General features: G+C 51.9%; 1 protein-coding gene across 1 annotated transcript in view; it reads left to right on the top strand.

Moving 5' to 3' along the window:
- ST14 (ST14 transmembrane serine protease matriptase) overlaps nt 1-17,960 on the top strand; it is a 37,335-nt gene that overhangs the window by 13,512 nt on the left and 5,863 nt on the right. The window contains exons 2-16 of the mRNA XM_061166596.1: nt 7,449-7,608; nt 7,771-7,898; nt 8,117-8,187; nt 8,747-8,904; nt 9,102-9,137; nt 9,383-9,623; nt 13,310-13,449; nt 13,624-13,721; nt 14,317-14,426; nt 14,509-14,639; nt 16,005-16,109; nt 16,333-16,443; nt 16,541-16,654; nt 16,856-16,978; nt 17,677-17,863. Coding sequence (XP_061022579.1) covers nt 7,449-7,608; nt 7,771-7,898; nt 8,117-8,187; nt 8,747-8,904; nt 9,102-9,137; nt 9,383-9,623; nt 13,310-13,449; nt 13,624-13,721; nt 14,317-14,426; nt 14,509-14,639; nt 16,005-16,109; nt 16,333-16,443; nt 16,541-16,654; nt 16,856-16,978; nt 17,677-17,863 — 1,913 coding nt within the window. The remainder of the gene's footprint in view (nt 1-7,448; nt 7,609-7,770; nt 7,899-8,116; nt 8,188-8,746; nt 8,905-9,101; nt 9,138-9,382; nt 9,624-13,309; nt 13,450-13,623; nt 13,722-14,316; nt 14,427-14,508; nt 14,640-16,004; nt 16,110-16,332; nt 16,444-16,540; nt 16,655-16,855; nt 16,979-17,676; nt 17,864-17,960) is intronic.

Genomic DNA, 17,960 nt, shown 5'->3' with positions numbered 1-17,960 from the left:
ATTGGGGAGTGGCCAAGAGAGTTATGCTGGCTTAGTCTTTTCCTCTTGAAAATAAAGGCATCTTCGAAGTCGCACGAGATGGACCCTCACCTGGGGAAATGATTGCAGGCATGCACACCGTGCTTTCTTGTTTGAACCATCTCACGGGTATTTTCTGGTTCTCATCATGGAATTGGCATCCATCCTGGGCTTCCCTGGTGGTGCAGTTGTTAAGAATCCACCTGCCAATGCTGGGGACACAGGTTAGATCCCTGTTCTGTGACGATCCTACATGTTGCAGAGCCCCTCACCCGTGTGCTACAACTACTGAGCCCATGCTCTAGACCCGTGCACTGCGACTAGAGAGTAGCCACCACTCTCCTCAACTTGAGAAAGCCTGTGTGCAATTAAGACCCAGAACAGTCAAAAATAAAGAAATAAATAACTCTTACAAAAGAATTGAAATCTGTCCCACCTGGTGGGTATGCTGAGTGACCGAACCTGTGACCAGCAGTTCATGGTGGAGCTGGGAGTGGCGCTTGAAGCCAGCCACCCTGTCTAGCCTCAGGTCAGTGTCTGCAGCCAGTGACATCACTTCTGCCCCTTGACCTTGATCCTCAGCTGCAGGAGCACATCATCAGGTGTCATGTTGAGGGCGTTTCGTGGCCCCTCCCAGGACTCCCCGCTACCTCTTCAGCCTCAGCTTCATCCCTGGCCTTCCCAACAGATCACACCCAACCTTGGCCAAATGAGGAACAGTCTTAAAAAGGAGAGCCTGGTGTGAAGATTGCTTTATTCCCTGTCTGTTTTGACTGGAATCTCGTGTGGATTTTGGGGTCATTACTGTCGTTTCTGTTGTTTGTAAACACGAGCACTTACCAGTAGCTGTTCTCCCGCAAGGACCATAATGACCTGCCAGCTGCAGCTGCTGGCTCGGGATCTGCTGGTCCCTGGAGCTGGTGGGAGAGCCGGCCTGGCGGGCGAGCAGCGGTCCCAGCCCATCCGGGGGAACTGGGGGAAGGGTGCTGCCCAGAGGCTTCTGAGGCTGACTTGGACACAGTTTTGCTCGCTAAGCATGTAGCTTTTAGATCTGGTGAGTTTGGTACTTAACAGAAGTAGGGTGGCCACAAGGGTCTGTTGTTTAGTCACTCAGTTGTGTCCGACTCTTTGCAACCCCATGGACTGTAGCCCTCCAGGCTCCTCTGTCCCAGATTCTCCAGGCAAGAATACTGGAGTTGGTTGCTGTTCCCTTCTCCAGGGGATCTTCCCTGATGCAGGAATCGAACCCACGTCTCTTGCACTGGCAGGAGGATGCTTTACTACTGAGCCACCAGGGAAGCCCACAAGGATCTTTCCTATAACATCAAATAAAATATGCCTTTTCCTTTTTACCATCTATAAATTCATTTTTTGGACAACCCCTGACTTTGGGGAGGATAGGCATCATTTGCATTGGCGTGCTTTAAACCGGCAGAAAGTATGGTATTCTCCAGGGCTTACATGTCTCTCCTCCTGGGTCTTTGGGTGGTATCCCCCCATCTCTCCAGGAAGTCGGGTGGACACGGTGGTGATCTGATTTGCCCCGGTGTTCCGCTCCCTGGGTCATCCTCCAGGAGCTGTGTGTGCACCTGTGATGTCTGTCTGTTCTCCAGGAAGTCGTCCCTCACTCTCTTGTCTGAGCTGGCCTTGAGCCTCCAGGATCTGACTCAAGCCGGCTGGGGGGAAGAGGCCATGAGCGTTGTGTGGCCTCTATTTGTGGTAGGCCAGCACCTGCTTCAGCACTGGGTTTTATGTGTGCACCTGCAAACGTGTTTACTTTATGAAAGAGAAAGGAGCGGCCCAGGTGGGCATGCGCATCCTCCTTCTTCCGTCTGATCTGTGGCCTGTAGAGGTGGTTGCATGTAGGGAGAAGGCTATGTTTGCCGTTGAGCCTGAGCTGGTGGGAACTACCTGCCTTCTATTTCCCTGGGGGCCTCCCGGTCCCATGCATCTGTAAGACGCCAGCCACAAGGGTTGGTGTGGCTGGCCCCTCTTTGTTGTTTTTCTGGCTTCACTCCCTTTGTGAAGCGGAGACATCACTTTGCCAACAAAGGTCCATAGAGTCAAAGCTATGGTTTTTCCAGTAGTCATGTACAGATGTAAGAGTTGGACCATAAAGAAGGCTGAGTGCTGAAGAACTGATGCTTTCGAATTGTGGTGTCGGAGAAGACTCTTGAGAGTCCTTTGGACAGCAAGGAGATCCAGCTAGTCAATCCTAAAGGAAATCAGTCCTGAATATTCACTGGAAGGACTGAAGCTGAAGCTTCAATACTTTGGCCACCTGATGGGAAGAGCTGACTCATTAGAAAAGACCCTGATGCTGGGAAAGATTGAAGGCAAAAGGAGAAAAGGGTGACAGAGGTTGAGGTGGTTTGATGACATCACCGACTCAATGGAGATGAGTTTGAGTCAACTCCAGGAGATGGTGAAGGACTGGGAAGCCTGGCGTGCTGCAGTCCATGGGGTTGCAAAGAGTCGGACACGACTGAGTGATGAACAACAGCAGCAACACTTCCCTTCTGACTTTGGACAGGTCACTCCCTGTCTCTCAGCCTCAGTCTCCTTATCAGTAAAATGACTGGGTTAGGCAAGATGATCTCTCATATACCTGAAAATGGAGCCAAGAGTAGGGTAATAAAAGAGGTCATCTAGTTACTGATTAAACAGCATTTCTGGGCTGATCGGAGCCCAGGATTCACACTGCAGGGATGAACAGACCTAGGAGCCAGCCCGATCGCTGACACCGTGCTCCGCAGCCAGCCCGGGGTTGCCCCTGGCGTCCACTGTCCATGCTGTCAGCCACCTTTCCTTACCAAGGAGTTTGCTTTCCCATTTCCCAGAATACTTGCTCCCCGAGTTCTGGATGCTGACCGAGGGAGGCCGAAGATGAAGGTCAAATCTGGAGTGCCACCTCGTGGCTGTGTGATCCCACAAAGTCATCATTTCTTCCTGCCTTTCTGTAGAATGGTAGTGAGGATACCTGTCATGAATGCTTTCTGGGTTGTTGTGGGGCTTGGTAAGAAAACTGTTGTGAAGTTACCCTGTACGCTGAAAATAAACTGAATAAACTATTATTCTGTTACATTTCTTCCAACACATATAAACACAGACACACAGTTTGCTCAGAGTCTAGCTGAAGCCTTACTATTTTTTCATTTTCCAGTATGTTTAGACAACCAAGAACCATTGGACATTTAAAGCAAACATGCAACCTCGACGGGCAAAGACATGATTCTGAAGATCATATAAAAACAACCAAGTTGGGATCCTAAGAACAAGAAGGTGGTGAATTCATAGAATCGAAAAGGCTATGGTTAAAAAAAGAACCATCTAAGAATAAAAGTCACTCTTGGAAATGAAATGCATGACTTAAAAAAAAAAATTTGTTGTCTTTGCAGTAAATCTCAAGATAAGGCGATGTAAGTCCTTCAGTTTTGTTCTTTTTCAGATCTTGTTGCGTACGAATTTCAGAAGCAGCTCATCAGTTTCTGTGAACAACCTGCTGAGGTTTTGATCAAGATAGTGTTCATGCTGTAGGCAACTGAAGAAAATAAGACATCTTAACTATCTTGAGTTTTCCAACCCATGACCATGAAAGTTTGCTTAATTCATTTGTATCAATTTTTAGATTCCACATATAAGTGATATCATATGGTATTTGTCTGACTTACTTCACTCAGTATGATAATCCCTAGGTTCATCCATGTTGCTGCGAATGACAATATTTCATTCTTTTTTATGGCTGAGTAATATTCCATTGTATAAATATATCTTCTTTATCCATTCATCTTTGGTCAGCATTTAGGTTGTTCCCATATCTTGGCTACTGTGAGTAGTGCTGCCCTGAACAGGGGAACATGTATCTTTTTGAGTTACAGTTTTATTCCGATATAGGCCCGGGCCTAATTGCGAGATCACATGGCAACTCTGTTTTTAGTGTTTTGAAGAACCTCCATACTGTTTTCAATAGTGGCTGAACCAGTTTACATTCCCACCAACAGGAAGAGGGTTCCCCTTTCTCCACACCTTGTTCAACATTTATTATTTATAGAATTTTTGATGATGGCCATTCTGACCAGTAAATACCTGTGATACCTCATTGTAGTTTTGATTTGCATTTCTCTAATAATTATCTAGGTTGAGCATTGTCTCATGTGCCTGTTGGCCATTCTTAGGCATTTCTTTGAAGTGGCTGGTTAGGCGTTCTACCCATTTTTCGATTGAGGTGTTTGTTTTTTGTTACTGGGTTGTATGAGCTGTTTGGATATTTTGGAAATGAAGCCCTGGTTGGTCACATCATGCAATAGAGGATGTACTTTTAAACCTCGGTGTTCTGAAACTTCATCATGATGTATTTTGTTATGTGTGCTTTTTCATTTATCTCTCTCATTATTCAGTGAGCCCTTTGAAGAGATACGACTCTCTTTAATGCTTGGAAATATACTTCTAGTATTTCTCTGGTAACGTCCTCTGTCAGACTCAGGAATGGGGCTCAGGTATTTATAGAAGATAGAGGTGAGACAGGGAAGGACATTATTAGAAATCTCCAGAGCCCCACCTCCACTCCAAACAAAAATGCTCCTACCCACACATCCCCTAGAAGGGATGGGAAATTGATTTCTTCAGACTCGAGGACGGGTGCCAGAGGGCTGCAGTGAGGGCGAAAACAGTCGTAGGTCTCTTCTTTCCCATGTTCTGAATGCTAGTGGCTAGGTTTAAATTACCCCATCCTGGAGATTAGAAAATTATTCTCTGCAGTAACTAAGCCATCCCATAGAAAAGATCTACGCAGCCTGGCAGTTGGGAGTGTCCAGTAAAGTATCTGGCTTGTCACTGAATTGTGGCCCAAAGTGAAGCCACCTGTGGCCAGCCATGTCCACAGAGCTTCCAAACAACCTTTAGGACTTCATTCTTGAATTTGAGCAAATAGCCTCCTATTCTTAGGCATTTAAGGAAAGCCGTCAGCACAAAAGAGAAAGTCAACAGCAGTTTCTCTGTTGAGAAAAGTTACGCAATAGAAATATCAGGATGAGAAGATTTTTGTATCCAAAAGTCAGAGAACAAATCAGAACTTTTGGAGATGAAAGTTTTGATAGCAGAAGTGAAAAACTCAGTAGAAAGATTAAAAACCAAGATGAATAATAGTGCAGAGAAAGGATAAATAAAGGATCCATATAGTAGGGCTTAGAGAAAAGAGAAGATAAAGGGGAGGACATAATCTAAAACAACACAGGAAACTTTCCCAGACTGAAAGATATGACTTTCCAAGCTCAAAGGGCAGATGGAGAGCTTAGCATTGTGAAGTTGAAAGACTCAATTCCAAGCACTTCCTCAAGATTTTCAGAGAAAGACAACAAATTACGAATAAAAAATGATGGATTTTTACTATTATCTTATTTCTACAAAGCATAATTAAAAAGTGTAGAACACTGGGGACTTCAAAATTCTAAGTGAAAATTATTTGAATTATACCTAGCTCAGACATCAACAAACATGAGTACAGAGTTAAGGTTCTTCTGAAGCATACAAAGTTGCAAGAAATGTCGCTCTCTAGAAAGTACTGAAGTATGTGTCCACCAAAATGAAGTCAGCGAACAGAAATGAAGACATGAAATCCAGGAAATAGGGGTTTTAATGCAAGAGGGAATTGGAAGTTCCCTGGTAGTCCAGTGGTTAGGACTCAATGCTTTCATTGCCATGACCCTGGGTTCAATTCCTGGTCAGGGAACTATAATCCTAAAAGTCACAGATGCTTTCCACCCAAGAGGAAGTTGAATTCAGGAACTCCCCCGAGTCATGGTGGTGGGGGAAGTTCCAGACAGCAGCTGCGGGAAAGGACAGGGTGCCTCCAGGAGGAAAATGAAATGAGAGGTTCTTTGGCAGAGTTTATGTGGAAGGTGAGAAAGACGTTACAGAGCACTTAGAGTGTATGGAAAGACTTAGATATATGTGAAAAAAAAAAAAAAAAAAACCCGAGTAAATGAATATTCACAGCAGGAAAAACAAATCAATTGTAGTGAGAAGGAAACTATAGTGAACAATATTCTCAAGACTGATAATGAAAACATAGAGTATGGATATAATTTTTAAAAAAACTTTAGCTCTGTATCTTTTGGGAAGATGAGTGAAAGACAGAAGGAAGGACTTTGAAATACACATTACCGTAATATAAGTCAGCTGATTATATTTTATAGATGAATCGAGTTGGTGGCATTGGCGTATTATTCAGAAATATGGAGACAAATTCCAGAACAAGCAGGTTGAAAACATCTTAAATGGTTGACTCTGGGGTTTGCTTCTTTTTTGTTTTTAAAATTTTATTTCGTTTTGAGATGTAATTTTGAGGTGTACAACATTTTGGTTTGATACGTTTATATATTGTAGTACGATGGTCATGGTAGGGTTAGCTGTGGGATGTATGTCTGGGTTTGATATTAGATGAAGTCACAAACATAACCCATTAGGAAACTAAAATTCGAGATACAGGTACCCAAACGTGGCAGGCGTGGGGAGAAACTCTCGCAGCAGTGAGTAAGCCGTGCAATGATGTCTGAGTGTGACAAACCAGGAAATGTCAGCTCAAGTACAAGTATGACATCCACAGGAAAACAGCCACGTCTGGAAACAGCAAACGGGCACCTCTGTGGAATTTAGGGTGGGGCTTTTGCTTTTACGGCAAACCCTGTTGGAGTGGGTATGAGGCAGTTAACTCTGAAAGGGCACAGTCCCTCCCCAGGGTTTAAGGCGGCGGATAGCCTGTGTGCTGTCGGTGGACGAGTGTGCCCACCTGCCATCGCCTGCTGCAGACACCCCAGCTCCCTGTCCATAGTTGCACCCCCTAGTCCTGGAGGCCCCCCCCAACGCCGTCCTATTTGTTGGAAGTTTCGTTTGTTTTTCATGCTCTTGTGTCTGATCACGGACACGGATGGGTTCCAGTAGAGACCTGGCCTTCCCAGGTCACCATCGTGTCCTGGGCTGGGAGACTTCAGGCTCAAGGCAGAGAGACTTGTCCTGCCGTGGCACGGCATAGCTGACCAGGTTACTGCCTTTTTACTCTGGCTGGTTCCACGCTGGCGGAGCAAGGATTGGGGTCAGGATGTACAGTGCAGCTTGCCGGGTGGTGCTGAGGGGGTGATCCCTGGGCTGGGCTGGCTCCTCCCACGCCTGGCCCTCCTCCTATGTCCGAGGTGACTCACGGAGGTGACAGTCTCCACTGACTGAGCTCAGCCGGGCTGCTTGTTTCATTTTTATTTACACTCACAGTTCTCAGGCAGTGCGTGCCTGTGGATGCCCGGAGGGGAGGCCGCTGCTCCATCTTCCCGGCTTTTCTGGCACAGCTGGACCCGAGAGCCTGGAGCTGTCCTTCCCCAGGGGGGCCGGCAGGGTGCAGAGCCGGGGGTTCTGACGGCGGTGCATTGGTCTCTCTGCAGAATATGGATGGCTGTGAGGAGGGCGTGGAGTTCTTGCCGGCCAACAACAGCAGGAAGGTGGAGAAGGGCGGCCCGCGGCGGTGGGTGGTGCTGGTGGCCGTGCTGGCCGCCTTCCTGGCGCTGTCCCTCCTGGCGGGGCTCCTGGCGTGGCATTTCCAGGGTGAGTGACCCTCCTCGGGATGGAGGGAGGATCCGTTTCGGGGGAAGGAGAGGAGACGGCAGGGTGCGCTCCCCGGGCTGGCTGAGGGCAGCTGTGCCCGTGGGGGCACTGGAGGGCGGACGTCCCTCCCTCCGACCACCGTCCTCCCCGGGTCTCTCGCAGACCGGAACGTGCGAGTCCAGAAGATCTTCAACGGCTACCTGAGTGTCCGGAACGAGAACTTCCTGGATGCCTACGAGAATTCCACCTCCGCTGAGTTTGCGAACCTGGCCAAGAAGGTGGAGGCGGCGGTGAGTCCCGGCCCCCGGAGCTGCTGTCAGCTTTGGCACCCCCACCTCCGCCCAGCAGAAGGGAGGCCCCCGCTGCCCCCAGACGTGTGACGGGGGCTCTCCAGCACCTGGGAAGGGGGCCCAGGTCCCAGGAGGGAGGGTGCGGCCTGGGCTGGGGGCTGGGGGCCGGGGTCCTTGGCGCTCTCTGGCCTGCCATCAGCCCCCCCTCCTTCCCTCAGCTGAAGTTCTTATACAGTGGGATCCCGGTCCTGGGCCCCTACTACAAGACGTCGACTGTGACTGCCTTCAGGTGGGTGCTGGGAGGGTTGGCGGGAGGGAGGTCCGCTGGGGGGGGCGGGCAGGGTGCGGGGCCCGCTGGGGTGATGAGACCGTGAGGCCCTGCTTGAAGAGCCAAGATGCCCGCCAGTCCTTCTTCTGACTTTATCCGGAAAGTACTTTAGATCTTGCTAGTCTCATTTAATCTTCTACGGAGGCAGTATGGCAGGCGGCACCGTCAGCCCCTTTCAAGTTCAGGAAACAGACTCGAGCTGTCAGTGCGCCCAGGCTAGAGGGAGAACCCACACTCCACTCCAGGCTTTCTCTCACTCCTGAGCCCGAGCTGCAACCCCAGCAAGTCTGGTTGAGAGTCAAGGGTGAGACTCTGAGAGTCAAGGGCCCAGGCCTCTGGCTCAGGGGTCAGCAGGTGGGTGGGCATACAAGAGCCTAAGGCGGCATGGGGGGACCGGCCTGGAGGGGGTCTCTTGGTGAGTGTTTCCTCCAGCCGGGAGGCTCTTAATCCTGCCCCGTCTTCACCGGGCACCCGGGAAGGTGTGGGCCCCAGTGTCTCAGGTTCACCCCTCTCTCCCCAGCGAGGGCAGCGTCATCGCCTACTACTGGTCGGAGTTCGACATCCCCAAGCACCTGGTGAAGGAAGCCGAGCAGGCCATGGCGGAGAAGCGCATGGTCACAGTGCCGCCCCGAGCCCGTTCCATGAGCTCCTTCGTGATGACCTCGGTGGTGGCCTTCCGTGAGTGCAGGGGGCACCGGGGGTGGGCGTTGGTCCGGCCTGGAGCACGGCCTGCTCCTAGGCTGTTGTGGGGGCCTCAGCTCTCCCGGAGTCAGTGCCTGGGAGAGGAGACTGCGAGCTGGCCGGGCACCTCCCTCTAGGGGAATGAGGAAATGGACTGTGTGAGTAAGTGCTTTCTTCTCCCTCTTGTTCTTCAGCCAGTGACCCCAGAATAGTACAGAACACCCAGGACAGTAAGTATCTGCCCTCCTCCTGAAGAAGGGAAGCGATGTGGCCAGATGCCCGCTCAGTCAAGGGGGTCCCCCAAAGTCACACGTGGTGATGGCCAGCACATCCTTCTGCCTCTCTCAGGCCAGGACAAACCCCCTTCCCGGCCTCTCCTGGGTCCAGAAGGGCCAGGCCTGGCTGCACCCCTGTGGGCGGGGGTCATGGTGGCTCCCCTGCCCAGTATTGGCCCGTGTCCTCTTGCCCCACACAGACAGCTGCAGCTTTGCCCTGCACGCCCAGGGCAGCGAGCCCACCCGCTTCAGCACGCCCGGCTTCCCCGACAGCCCCTACCCATCTCACGCCCGCTGCCAGTGGACGCTGCGGGGGGACGCTGACTCTGTGCTGAGCCTCACCTTCCGCAGCTTCGATGTCTCCACCTGCGATGAACATGGCAGTGACCTGGTCATGGTGTATGACACCCTGAGCCCCGTGGAACCCCGGGCTGTGGTGCAGTGAGTGTCCCGGGCGAGTGGAGGTGGGCAGTGGGCTGCCCGTGGTGGGCTGAGCCTCCGGCATGACCGCTGTGGAGATTGAAGCTTCAGGCCACGGCGAACTTGCAGACATCACAGAGCAGGGGTGGCGTGGTCCTCAGCACGAGCTGCAGGGGGCATCTAGAGGTGACCGTCAGCCTTGGCAAGGGTGCCGGAGGCCCATGGGTCCCTAGATGCTGGTGAGCAGGGTGCTTCTTTATCTGTCCTTCACCTGCCACTGTGAAGGTGCTGCCTACTACTGTATTTTTTTTCTTTCTCTCTTTTTTATTTTTATTTTTGGCCACACCGTAAGGCTTGCAGGATTTTAGTTCCCCAGCCAGGGATTGAACCCAGGCCATGGCAGTGAAAATGCCAAATCCTAGCTGCTGGACCACCAGGGAAGTTCCCTCTCCCCCCGCCCTTGCTATTGTGAATGAAGGTTTTATTGTTGCTCAGTGATGCTGAGGCCTACAGATGGGAGATGACTGCTGTTGAAAAGACAGTTTGTTATTCACAAGCTGACAGTTAGTTGCTGAGAGGAGGAGCCACACAGGGCAACAGGGGGAGGCACCAGGGTTGTTCAGGAGGCAGAGGGGCCTGGAGGATAATGTGGGCAAGAACCTTTGTGTGGATTCTGCAGGAAAGGCAAGGCAGAGTTATACCTTAGGACGGGTTGGTTTGAGTAACTCCAGCAGGCTCTGTAGCCTGGGGTCGTCTCCACTAGACTGGTACCTGGACAATTAGGCGAGGTAGAGAGTGGTCTCCAGCAGAAGAGCCCCACAGAGAAGGTGTTGGGGTGTGGGCTCCGGTTTGTCTGCATGTAAAAGTCTTGCTCAAGTCTTTACTGTCTCGAGGGATTGACTAGCCCTGGGCGGGCAGGGAGGGGGAAGGCTACCTTTCCAGGGTTAGCAAGCCCCCAGGGGTCAGAGCATCAGAATTATAGGAAATAAAAAGGCATAATAGATACACATCACTGTATATAAAATACATAAGCACAGGGAACTATATTGAATATCTTGTAATAACCTATAATGGAAAAGAGTCCAAAATAGAGTATATGTATGTATAACTGAGTCACTTTGCTATACACCTGAAACACTGTCAATCAACTACACTTCAATTAAGAAGAGGCCTAGAGGCTTCCCTGGTGGCTCAGTGGTAAAGAATCCACCTGCGATTGCAGGAGAGTGGGGTTCCATCCTTGGTCTGGGAAGATACCACGTGCTGCAGAGCAGCTGAACCCATGCACCACAACTATTGAGCATGTGCCCTGGAGCCCAGGGGTCACAACTACCGAGCCCACGTGCCGCAGCTACAGAAGCCCGTGCGCCCTCGAGCCCCTGCTCTGCAGCAAGAGAAGCCCCCGCAATGAGAAGCCTGTGCACCACTACTAAAGAGCAGCTCCCACTCTCCAAAACTAGAGAAAGCCCAAGCAAAAGCAACGAAGACCTAGCGCAGCCAAAAATGAAATAAATTATTTTAAAAAGTTTTTTTTTAAAAAAAAGGCATAGTACACCTGTTAGGGGGTGCTGAGGTGAATCAGAGCCAGCAGGTAGGGGTGAACTGCCTCCACTCAGCTCCCCCCGACGCCTTGGACTCAGTGGACCGGAGCCTTCGATTGTTGCCTATAGAAATGAGCTGGACAGATGTTTTGTGATTAATAAGGGGCTAAACTTCAGGCCGAAACCCAGAGAGAGCCATCTGCTGCCACAGCTTTGTAGCCAGGACTTCTATCTAAACACCCCTTTCACGCCGGGTTTCTTTCTCTTTCTCTAACTGATCGTCTGTGCAACCAGTAAATACCTGGTCCTGAGAGGCCGAGGGTAGAACAGACGTGCGCAGAGAGGCCAGACACCACTCATAATCTTACCATCTGGAAATGGTCACTGTGAAATGTGTGTTGTACCTTCTTGCAGGTTTTTTTTGCTATGTGTATATTTGTGTATTTATTTAAAAGTAGGATTATATGGCACACCTGGTTGCACTGTCTGCTCTGTAAAGAGGAAGCATGTTATGATGGCCCTCCCAGATGAGGGGCATGTCTGTGTCACTGTTAATGGTGGTGGTGTCGGTCAGCTCATATGCCATACTCATTAGCTCTGGTGCTAATGAGTGACGAGTGACGAGCTCTGGTGCCCGAGTGACGAGTCTGAAATTCAGTCCTGCTGCTTTTTTTGGTGGACAGAGATTTTTTCCATCATTGACTTAGTCACTCATTAAAAAATTTAAAAAACATGTTTTATTTTGTATTGGAGTGTGGTTGTTTACAGTGTTGGGTTCGTTTCAGGTGTAGAGCAAAGTAATTCAGCTATGCATATCTATATCTATTCTTTTTTCAGATTATTTTCCTATATAGGTTATTACAGAGGATCAAGTAGAGTTCCCTGTGCTATACAGTCAGTCCTTGTTGATTACTTTATATATAGTGGTGTGTATCTGTTAATCTCAACCTCTTAATTTATCCCTCCCTCCCTTCCCTCTTTGGTAACCAGAAGTTTCTTTTCTTTATCTGGGAGTCTCTTTCTGTTTTATAAGTTCATTTGTATAATTGTTTTTAGATTCAACGCATAAGTGATATCATAGGGTATTTTTGTTTCTCTGACTGATTTACTTCACTTAGTATGATGATCTCTAGGTCCATGTTGCTGGAAATGGCATTGTTTCGTTCCTTTTGGTGACTGAGTGAATACTCCATTGTATGTAGATACTACATCTTCCTTATCCATTCATCTGTCAATGGATATTCGGGTTGCTTCCACATTGTGGCTACTGTAAATAGTGCTGCTACGAACTTTCAGGTGCATGTATCTTTTCAAATTATGGTTTTCATCTTTTCTGGATATTTGCCCAGGAGTGAGATTGCTGGGTCATATGGTAGCTCTATTTTTGTTTAGTTAAGGCCTCCATCCTGTTTTGCATAGTAGCTGCACCAATTTACATTCCCACCAATAGTGTAGGAAGGATTCTTTTCTCCATACCTTCTCCAGTGTTTCTTGTTTGTAGACTTTTTGATGATGGCCATTCTGACCAGTGTGAGCTGATACCTCACTGTAGTTTTGATTTTCATTTCTCTAATATTTAGCTGTGTTGACTCTCCTTCCATGTGCTTTTTGGCCATGTGTTATGTCTTCTCTGGAGAAATGTCTATTTAGATATTTTGCCCATTTTTTAAATTGTTTTTGTTTGTTTTTTGTTTTTGATATTGAGCTGCATGAGCTGTTTGCCTATTTTGCAGATTAATCCCTTGTGGGTTGTATCACCTGCCAATATTATCTCCCATTCTGTGGGTTGTTTTTTCGTTTAGTCCTGCCACTTATCAGCTGTGCAGTCTTGGGCAAGCTATTTCACCTGTTTCGCCTCCGTTTCCTTCTCTGTAAAATGGGGATGATAGCATTTAGCGGTTGTTGTGATGAATACCCGAGTTAATGGATGTAGAAGCAGTAAGGATGGTGCCTGGCATATTCTTAGTAAGTGTTAGAGTTAACAGTTGCTGCTGTTGACTGCTGCTGCAATTATTTGGCCCGTAGTTTGTTTAGCGAGTCCTCTATCATTAGGCGTTCAGTGTTTCTGAGTTGTTCATAAACAAAGACAGTCTTATGAGGAGATCTTTACTTAAACGGCTGCTGGGATTCTGTGACTCCCATAACACTCCCCCTTCTGCCCCGCAGGCTGTGTGGGACCTACCCTCCCTCCTACAACCTGACCTTCCTCTCCTCCCAGAATGTCCTGCTCATCACGCTGGTGACCAGCACCAAGCGCAGGCACCCCGGCTTCGAGGCTGTGTTCTTCCAGCTGCCCCGGATGAGTAGTAAGAGGCGGCCCAGGCGGGGACAGGCCTCGGGGCCATGGGGTTTGAAGCTCAGGCCCTCCTGGAAGTGGGGCGTCTGGTGCCCAGGCTTGAGGGAGGCCGGCCGGCTCCTCACCGCCCCTTGCCCTCCTGGGACCTCAGTCGTCACATGCGCCTCTCTGCCTTTCCTTCCAGGCTGTGGAGGCTACTTGCGGGCAGCCCAGGGGACATTTAACAGCCCCTACTATCCAGGCCACTACCCGCCCAATATCAACTGTACCTGGCACATTGAGGTGGGAGCTGTGTGCTCTGGGGGGTTAGAGAAGCTGGTTGAGGGGTAGATGGGGGGAGGAAAGAGGAAGGGGTTGGGGGTGCTCCAGGGAGGACGGGGGTGGGGGTGCTCCAAGGAGGCAGGAGAGAGGGCGGTGAGCACCTTTGGCCACTCCTAAGGGGTGTGTGTGGAGGCTGTGGGCGGGGCAGTTTTCGAAGCAGCGTCCAGCAGACCCAAACTCAGCCCCTCCTGTGGCCGGTGCCTGCCGGAGGGACCCGGGTCTGGGATACAGCTGGCTCTGGGACCTCCTAGAGGAGCTTTGGGGACAGCGAGTGCCGTGCAGAGGAGGACACGCTCACTGGACGGCAGGAGATGCGCGCCGTCCAGTCAGTGATGTGGGAGAACTGCCCGGTCTTCTTTAGAACACCACAGTGTGTGTGTGCTGGCGAGTCGGGAAGGTCTTCCTTCCAGCTCCCTCCTGCCGCGTCCTCACTACCCTGCAGGCTGCAGGCGGGCAGGCGGGCAGGTGGAGGGGGAAGAACCCCTCCCTCTCCCCCCAGCCCAGGAAAGAGGGAGGCTGTGTAGAGACAGGCCCACAGCAGCATCTCTCTCTGCAGGTGCCCAGCAACAAAAACGTGAAGGTGCGCTTCAAAGCCTTCTTCCTGCAGGAGCCCAATGTCCCGGTGGGCTCCTGCACCAAGGATTACGTGGAGATCAACGGGGAGAAGTGAGTGCCGGGGGAGGGCGAGTGGGGGTACCCCAGCCCCGGGTGGATCCCCTTCCTCAGCTGAGCTGCCCGCCGCCCCCAGGTACTGCGGAAAGAGGTCCCAGTTTGTTGCCAGCAGCAGGAGCAACAAGATCACCGTCCACTTCCACTCGGACCATTCCTACACCGACACCGGATTCCTGGCGGAGTTCCTGTCCTTCGATGCCCGTGACCGTGAGTATCGCGCTCAGGAAGCGGGGCCTGGCTGGAGGGCCGACCTGAGATTGGCCGTCTATTCTGCATCTCATTAGCATTTCTGACGCTGAGCCACCAGAGCCCATAGGGTGCATCTCAGTCATTGCAGTAGCTTTTTGAGAAAAAAAGAGCCAACAGTGCCCTTAGGTCCCTGGGAGCGGCCCCTCAGGCCAGGGAACCCAAAGTGCCTTTGGGCCACTGTCCCTTTGGCTCTGCACCACTTTGAAAATCTGTGCTTGTCTCTGGCCTTTTAGCAGCTGTCAGATGAATAGCATGCTTTTGAGACAGCACACTGGGGCATGGATCATCGCATGAACCACTCCTAGCTCTGAAAATTGTGAGATCTCTACTGAAGAGATCTTAACTGTTTCCATGGCCTTTAATTTCACTGTCTGCTGTGAATATCAGTTTTTCTCTGTCCACAGTGGGGGTTTTTTGTTTGTTTCAACCTTGTATCATAGAATAGGGCTTCCCAGGTGGCTACCAGTGGTCAAAAAACTGCCAATGCAGGAGATGCAGGTTCAATCCCTGGTTTGAGAAGATCCCCTGGAGAAGGAAATGGCAACCCACTGTAGTATTCATGCCTGGGAAGTCCTATGGGCCGAGGAGCCTGGCAGGCTGCCGTCCATGTAGTCGAACACGACTTAGCTAGTAAACAATAACAAATCATGGAATAACCTTTTGGAAGACACTTTAACTGCACACAAGCATCCAAATTTGAGTTCACATTCAGCTGCATGGCTCACCACGCAAAGTGTAATCAGATGAGCAAACCCCTTTGGTAAGTGACAAAGCTACTTGTGCAGAGAAAGGGAAACAGGTTCCTCTCAATTTGTCATCTGCCCGATGACATCAGTTGTCAGACACACCCTAGTTTCAGAAACGTTCAAGTGTGGAAACATCTTAGAATTAAGGAGATCCAGCGATTCCTGGTGCCTGGGGGAGGACACGCACGTCATCTGTCTGCCGAGTGGCTGCTGCTCCGGGTTGCCGATGGGGAGCCTGGTGCTTGGGGTCATGGCCGGCCAAGGACACGGGGCAGTAGAAATCAGTGCACACCTGCCGGCCTCTTTCTGCTCTGCCCGGGGCCTCCTGGTCATGGTGGGCAGGAGGGACCTCAACCAGCACCTTCCCCACCCTCTCCGGCCGCCACACAGGTTGTAGGAACACCTTGCCGCAGCTCAGTGGGTCTGGAGACCCCCAGCTGCAGCCTCACTCCTCTGAACTGGGGGCTGGGCTGGGAGGTCTCCTCTGGCACCCAGTGCGGCTGGCTGCAAGGTCAGGAAGCCAGCAGTCGAGGTGATGAGGGTGGCTGTGGACTTCAGGCCTACCCTCTGCCCACAGCGTGCCCAGGCAGTTTCATGTGTAACACGGGGCGGTGTATCCGGAAGGAACTTCGCTGTGACGGCTGGGCCGACTGCACTGACTACAGTGATGAGCTCGACTGCAGTGAGTCCCCTGGCGTCCTCTGCCCCCTCTGTGCCCGGCTTCTGCCTGCAACCCCGAGCAAGAAGGCCCGAGGTGGGGGGGTGGGGGTCATTCCTGTCCTTTGCAGCCTGTGCCGCTGAGTTCAGCCTCCACGACTGGGCGGGATGGGATCCCCAGGGGCGCGCGCGGCGAGTACCTGAGTACCGAGTGAGCCTGGCATCTAACTGCCCCCCCGCCCCTCCAGAGTGCAACGCCACCTACCAGTTCACGTGCAGGGACAAGTTCTGCAAGCCCCTGTTCTGGGTCTGTGACTCCGTGAGGGACTGTGAGGACGGCAGCGACGAGGAGGGCTGCAGTGAGTGTGGCCGGGGGCGGGGTGGGGGGTCTCTGCCCAGCTCCCCGTGGCCTTGCTGCTGGCCCTCGAGTCCCTGCTGAGTCCTTGTGCTCCCCAGGCTGCCCGCCCAATGCCTTCAAGTGTGACAACGGGAAGTGCCTCCCTCAGAGCCAGCAGTGTGACAGGAAGGACGACTGTGGCGATGGGTCCGATGAGGCCAAGTGCCAGGACGGTGAGGCCGGGGCCCGCCTCCCACGGGGTCACTCAGCGTGGAGCATGATGAGAAAGGGTGTCAGCTGGGAGAGAATCGTCCAGAAGGGCCAGGAGGAGAGTGGGTGTCACTGTGGGTGGGTGGGGCAGGCCCGAGAGAGGGGCATCAGATCGGGTGCCTCAGAGAATGGATTGCCTTCCCTATGTCCTCCTGCTCGAACAGTGAAAGTCGTCACCTGCACCAAACACACCTACCGCTGCCTCAACGGGCTCTGTGTGGACAAGAGCAACCCCCAGTGTGACGGGAACGAGGACTGTACTGATGGCTCGGATGAGAAGGACTGTGGTGAGCAGGGCTGCTGCGTACAGTTGTGCAGGTTGTTCACTGAGCAAGGCGCATGCAGAGGCAGAAATCACACCAGGGCCTCACTCACCCAGCTCTGTCCCGGGGAGAGGATGTGTCTGGCTGGAGGAAAGGACGACTTTGCTGACTGGCACCCAGGTGCTGCCTCACCGGCAGCTCTGATCCTAGAGGCAAGGCCCAGGGCAGCTAGTATGTCAGGCCTCTGTGGCCGGGCTGCAGTGCTGGGCTGACCCCTGCTTTGTAGACCTGGCCATGGGGGCAAGGCCGGGCTTCTCCATACTACCTAGAGGAGAGAGCATAGCTCCTGGAGCCCTGGGCAGGGTTCTGTCCACACCCCGCCCATATTTGCAGCCCCCTTGCATATTTCAGAAGCTCTGGCCACAGGTTCAATGTGTGCAGAGCTGGGCCCTTCTGACTTGCCGTCACCCATCGCTCTTGTCTCTGAGAGCTGTGTCCTTCAGCACCCAGTGAGGACATCTAGGCAAATGACACCCAAATTAAATCTCAGCAAACCAGCAGAGGTCTGAAGGCCTGCGATGGCACCTGTGTAGGAGCCCAGGGGTGGGGAGTGAGGATTTTGAGTCCGGGGGCAGGGAGAGGGGCCAGGAGGCTGGTCTAGTGGGGCTGCCCCCCGCCCTCCCCCACTCCCACCCTGTGACTCCTGCCTCTGCCTCTCCCAGACTGTGGGCGACGGTCGTTCACCAGGCAGTCCCGAGTCGTCGGAGGTGAGAATTCAGACCAAGGCGAGTGGCCTTGGCAGGTGAGCCTCCACGCCCTGGGCCAAGGCCACCTGTGCGGGGCCTCTCTCATCTCCCCCAGCTGGATGGTGTCCGCCGCGCACTGCTTCATCGACGACAGAGGATTCAGGTGGGTCACAGGCAGGAGCCAGGAGGCCTCTCCAGGGCCCTGAGTGGGGCCCCTCTGTGTTTCCTGGGGTGGAAAGGCCCTGTGTCTGTGAGTCCTG

The sequence above is a fragment of the Dama dama genome, chromosome 2 (genome assembly GCF_033118175.1).
Source record: "Dama dama isolate Ldn47 chromosome 2, ASM3311817v1, whole genome shotgun sequence".
Lineage (NCBI taxonomy): Eukaryota > Metazoa > Chordata > Mammalia > Artiodactyla > Cervidae > Dama > Dama dama.
Note: the sequence above shows the minus strand (reverse complement) of the source record. Positions and strands in the feature narration are given on the sequence as shown.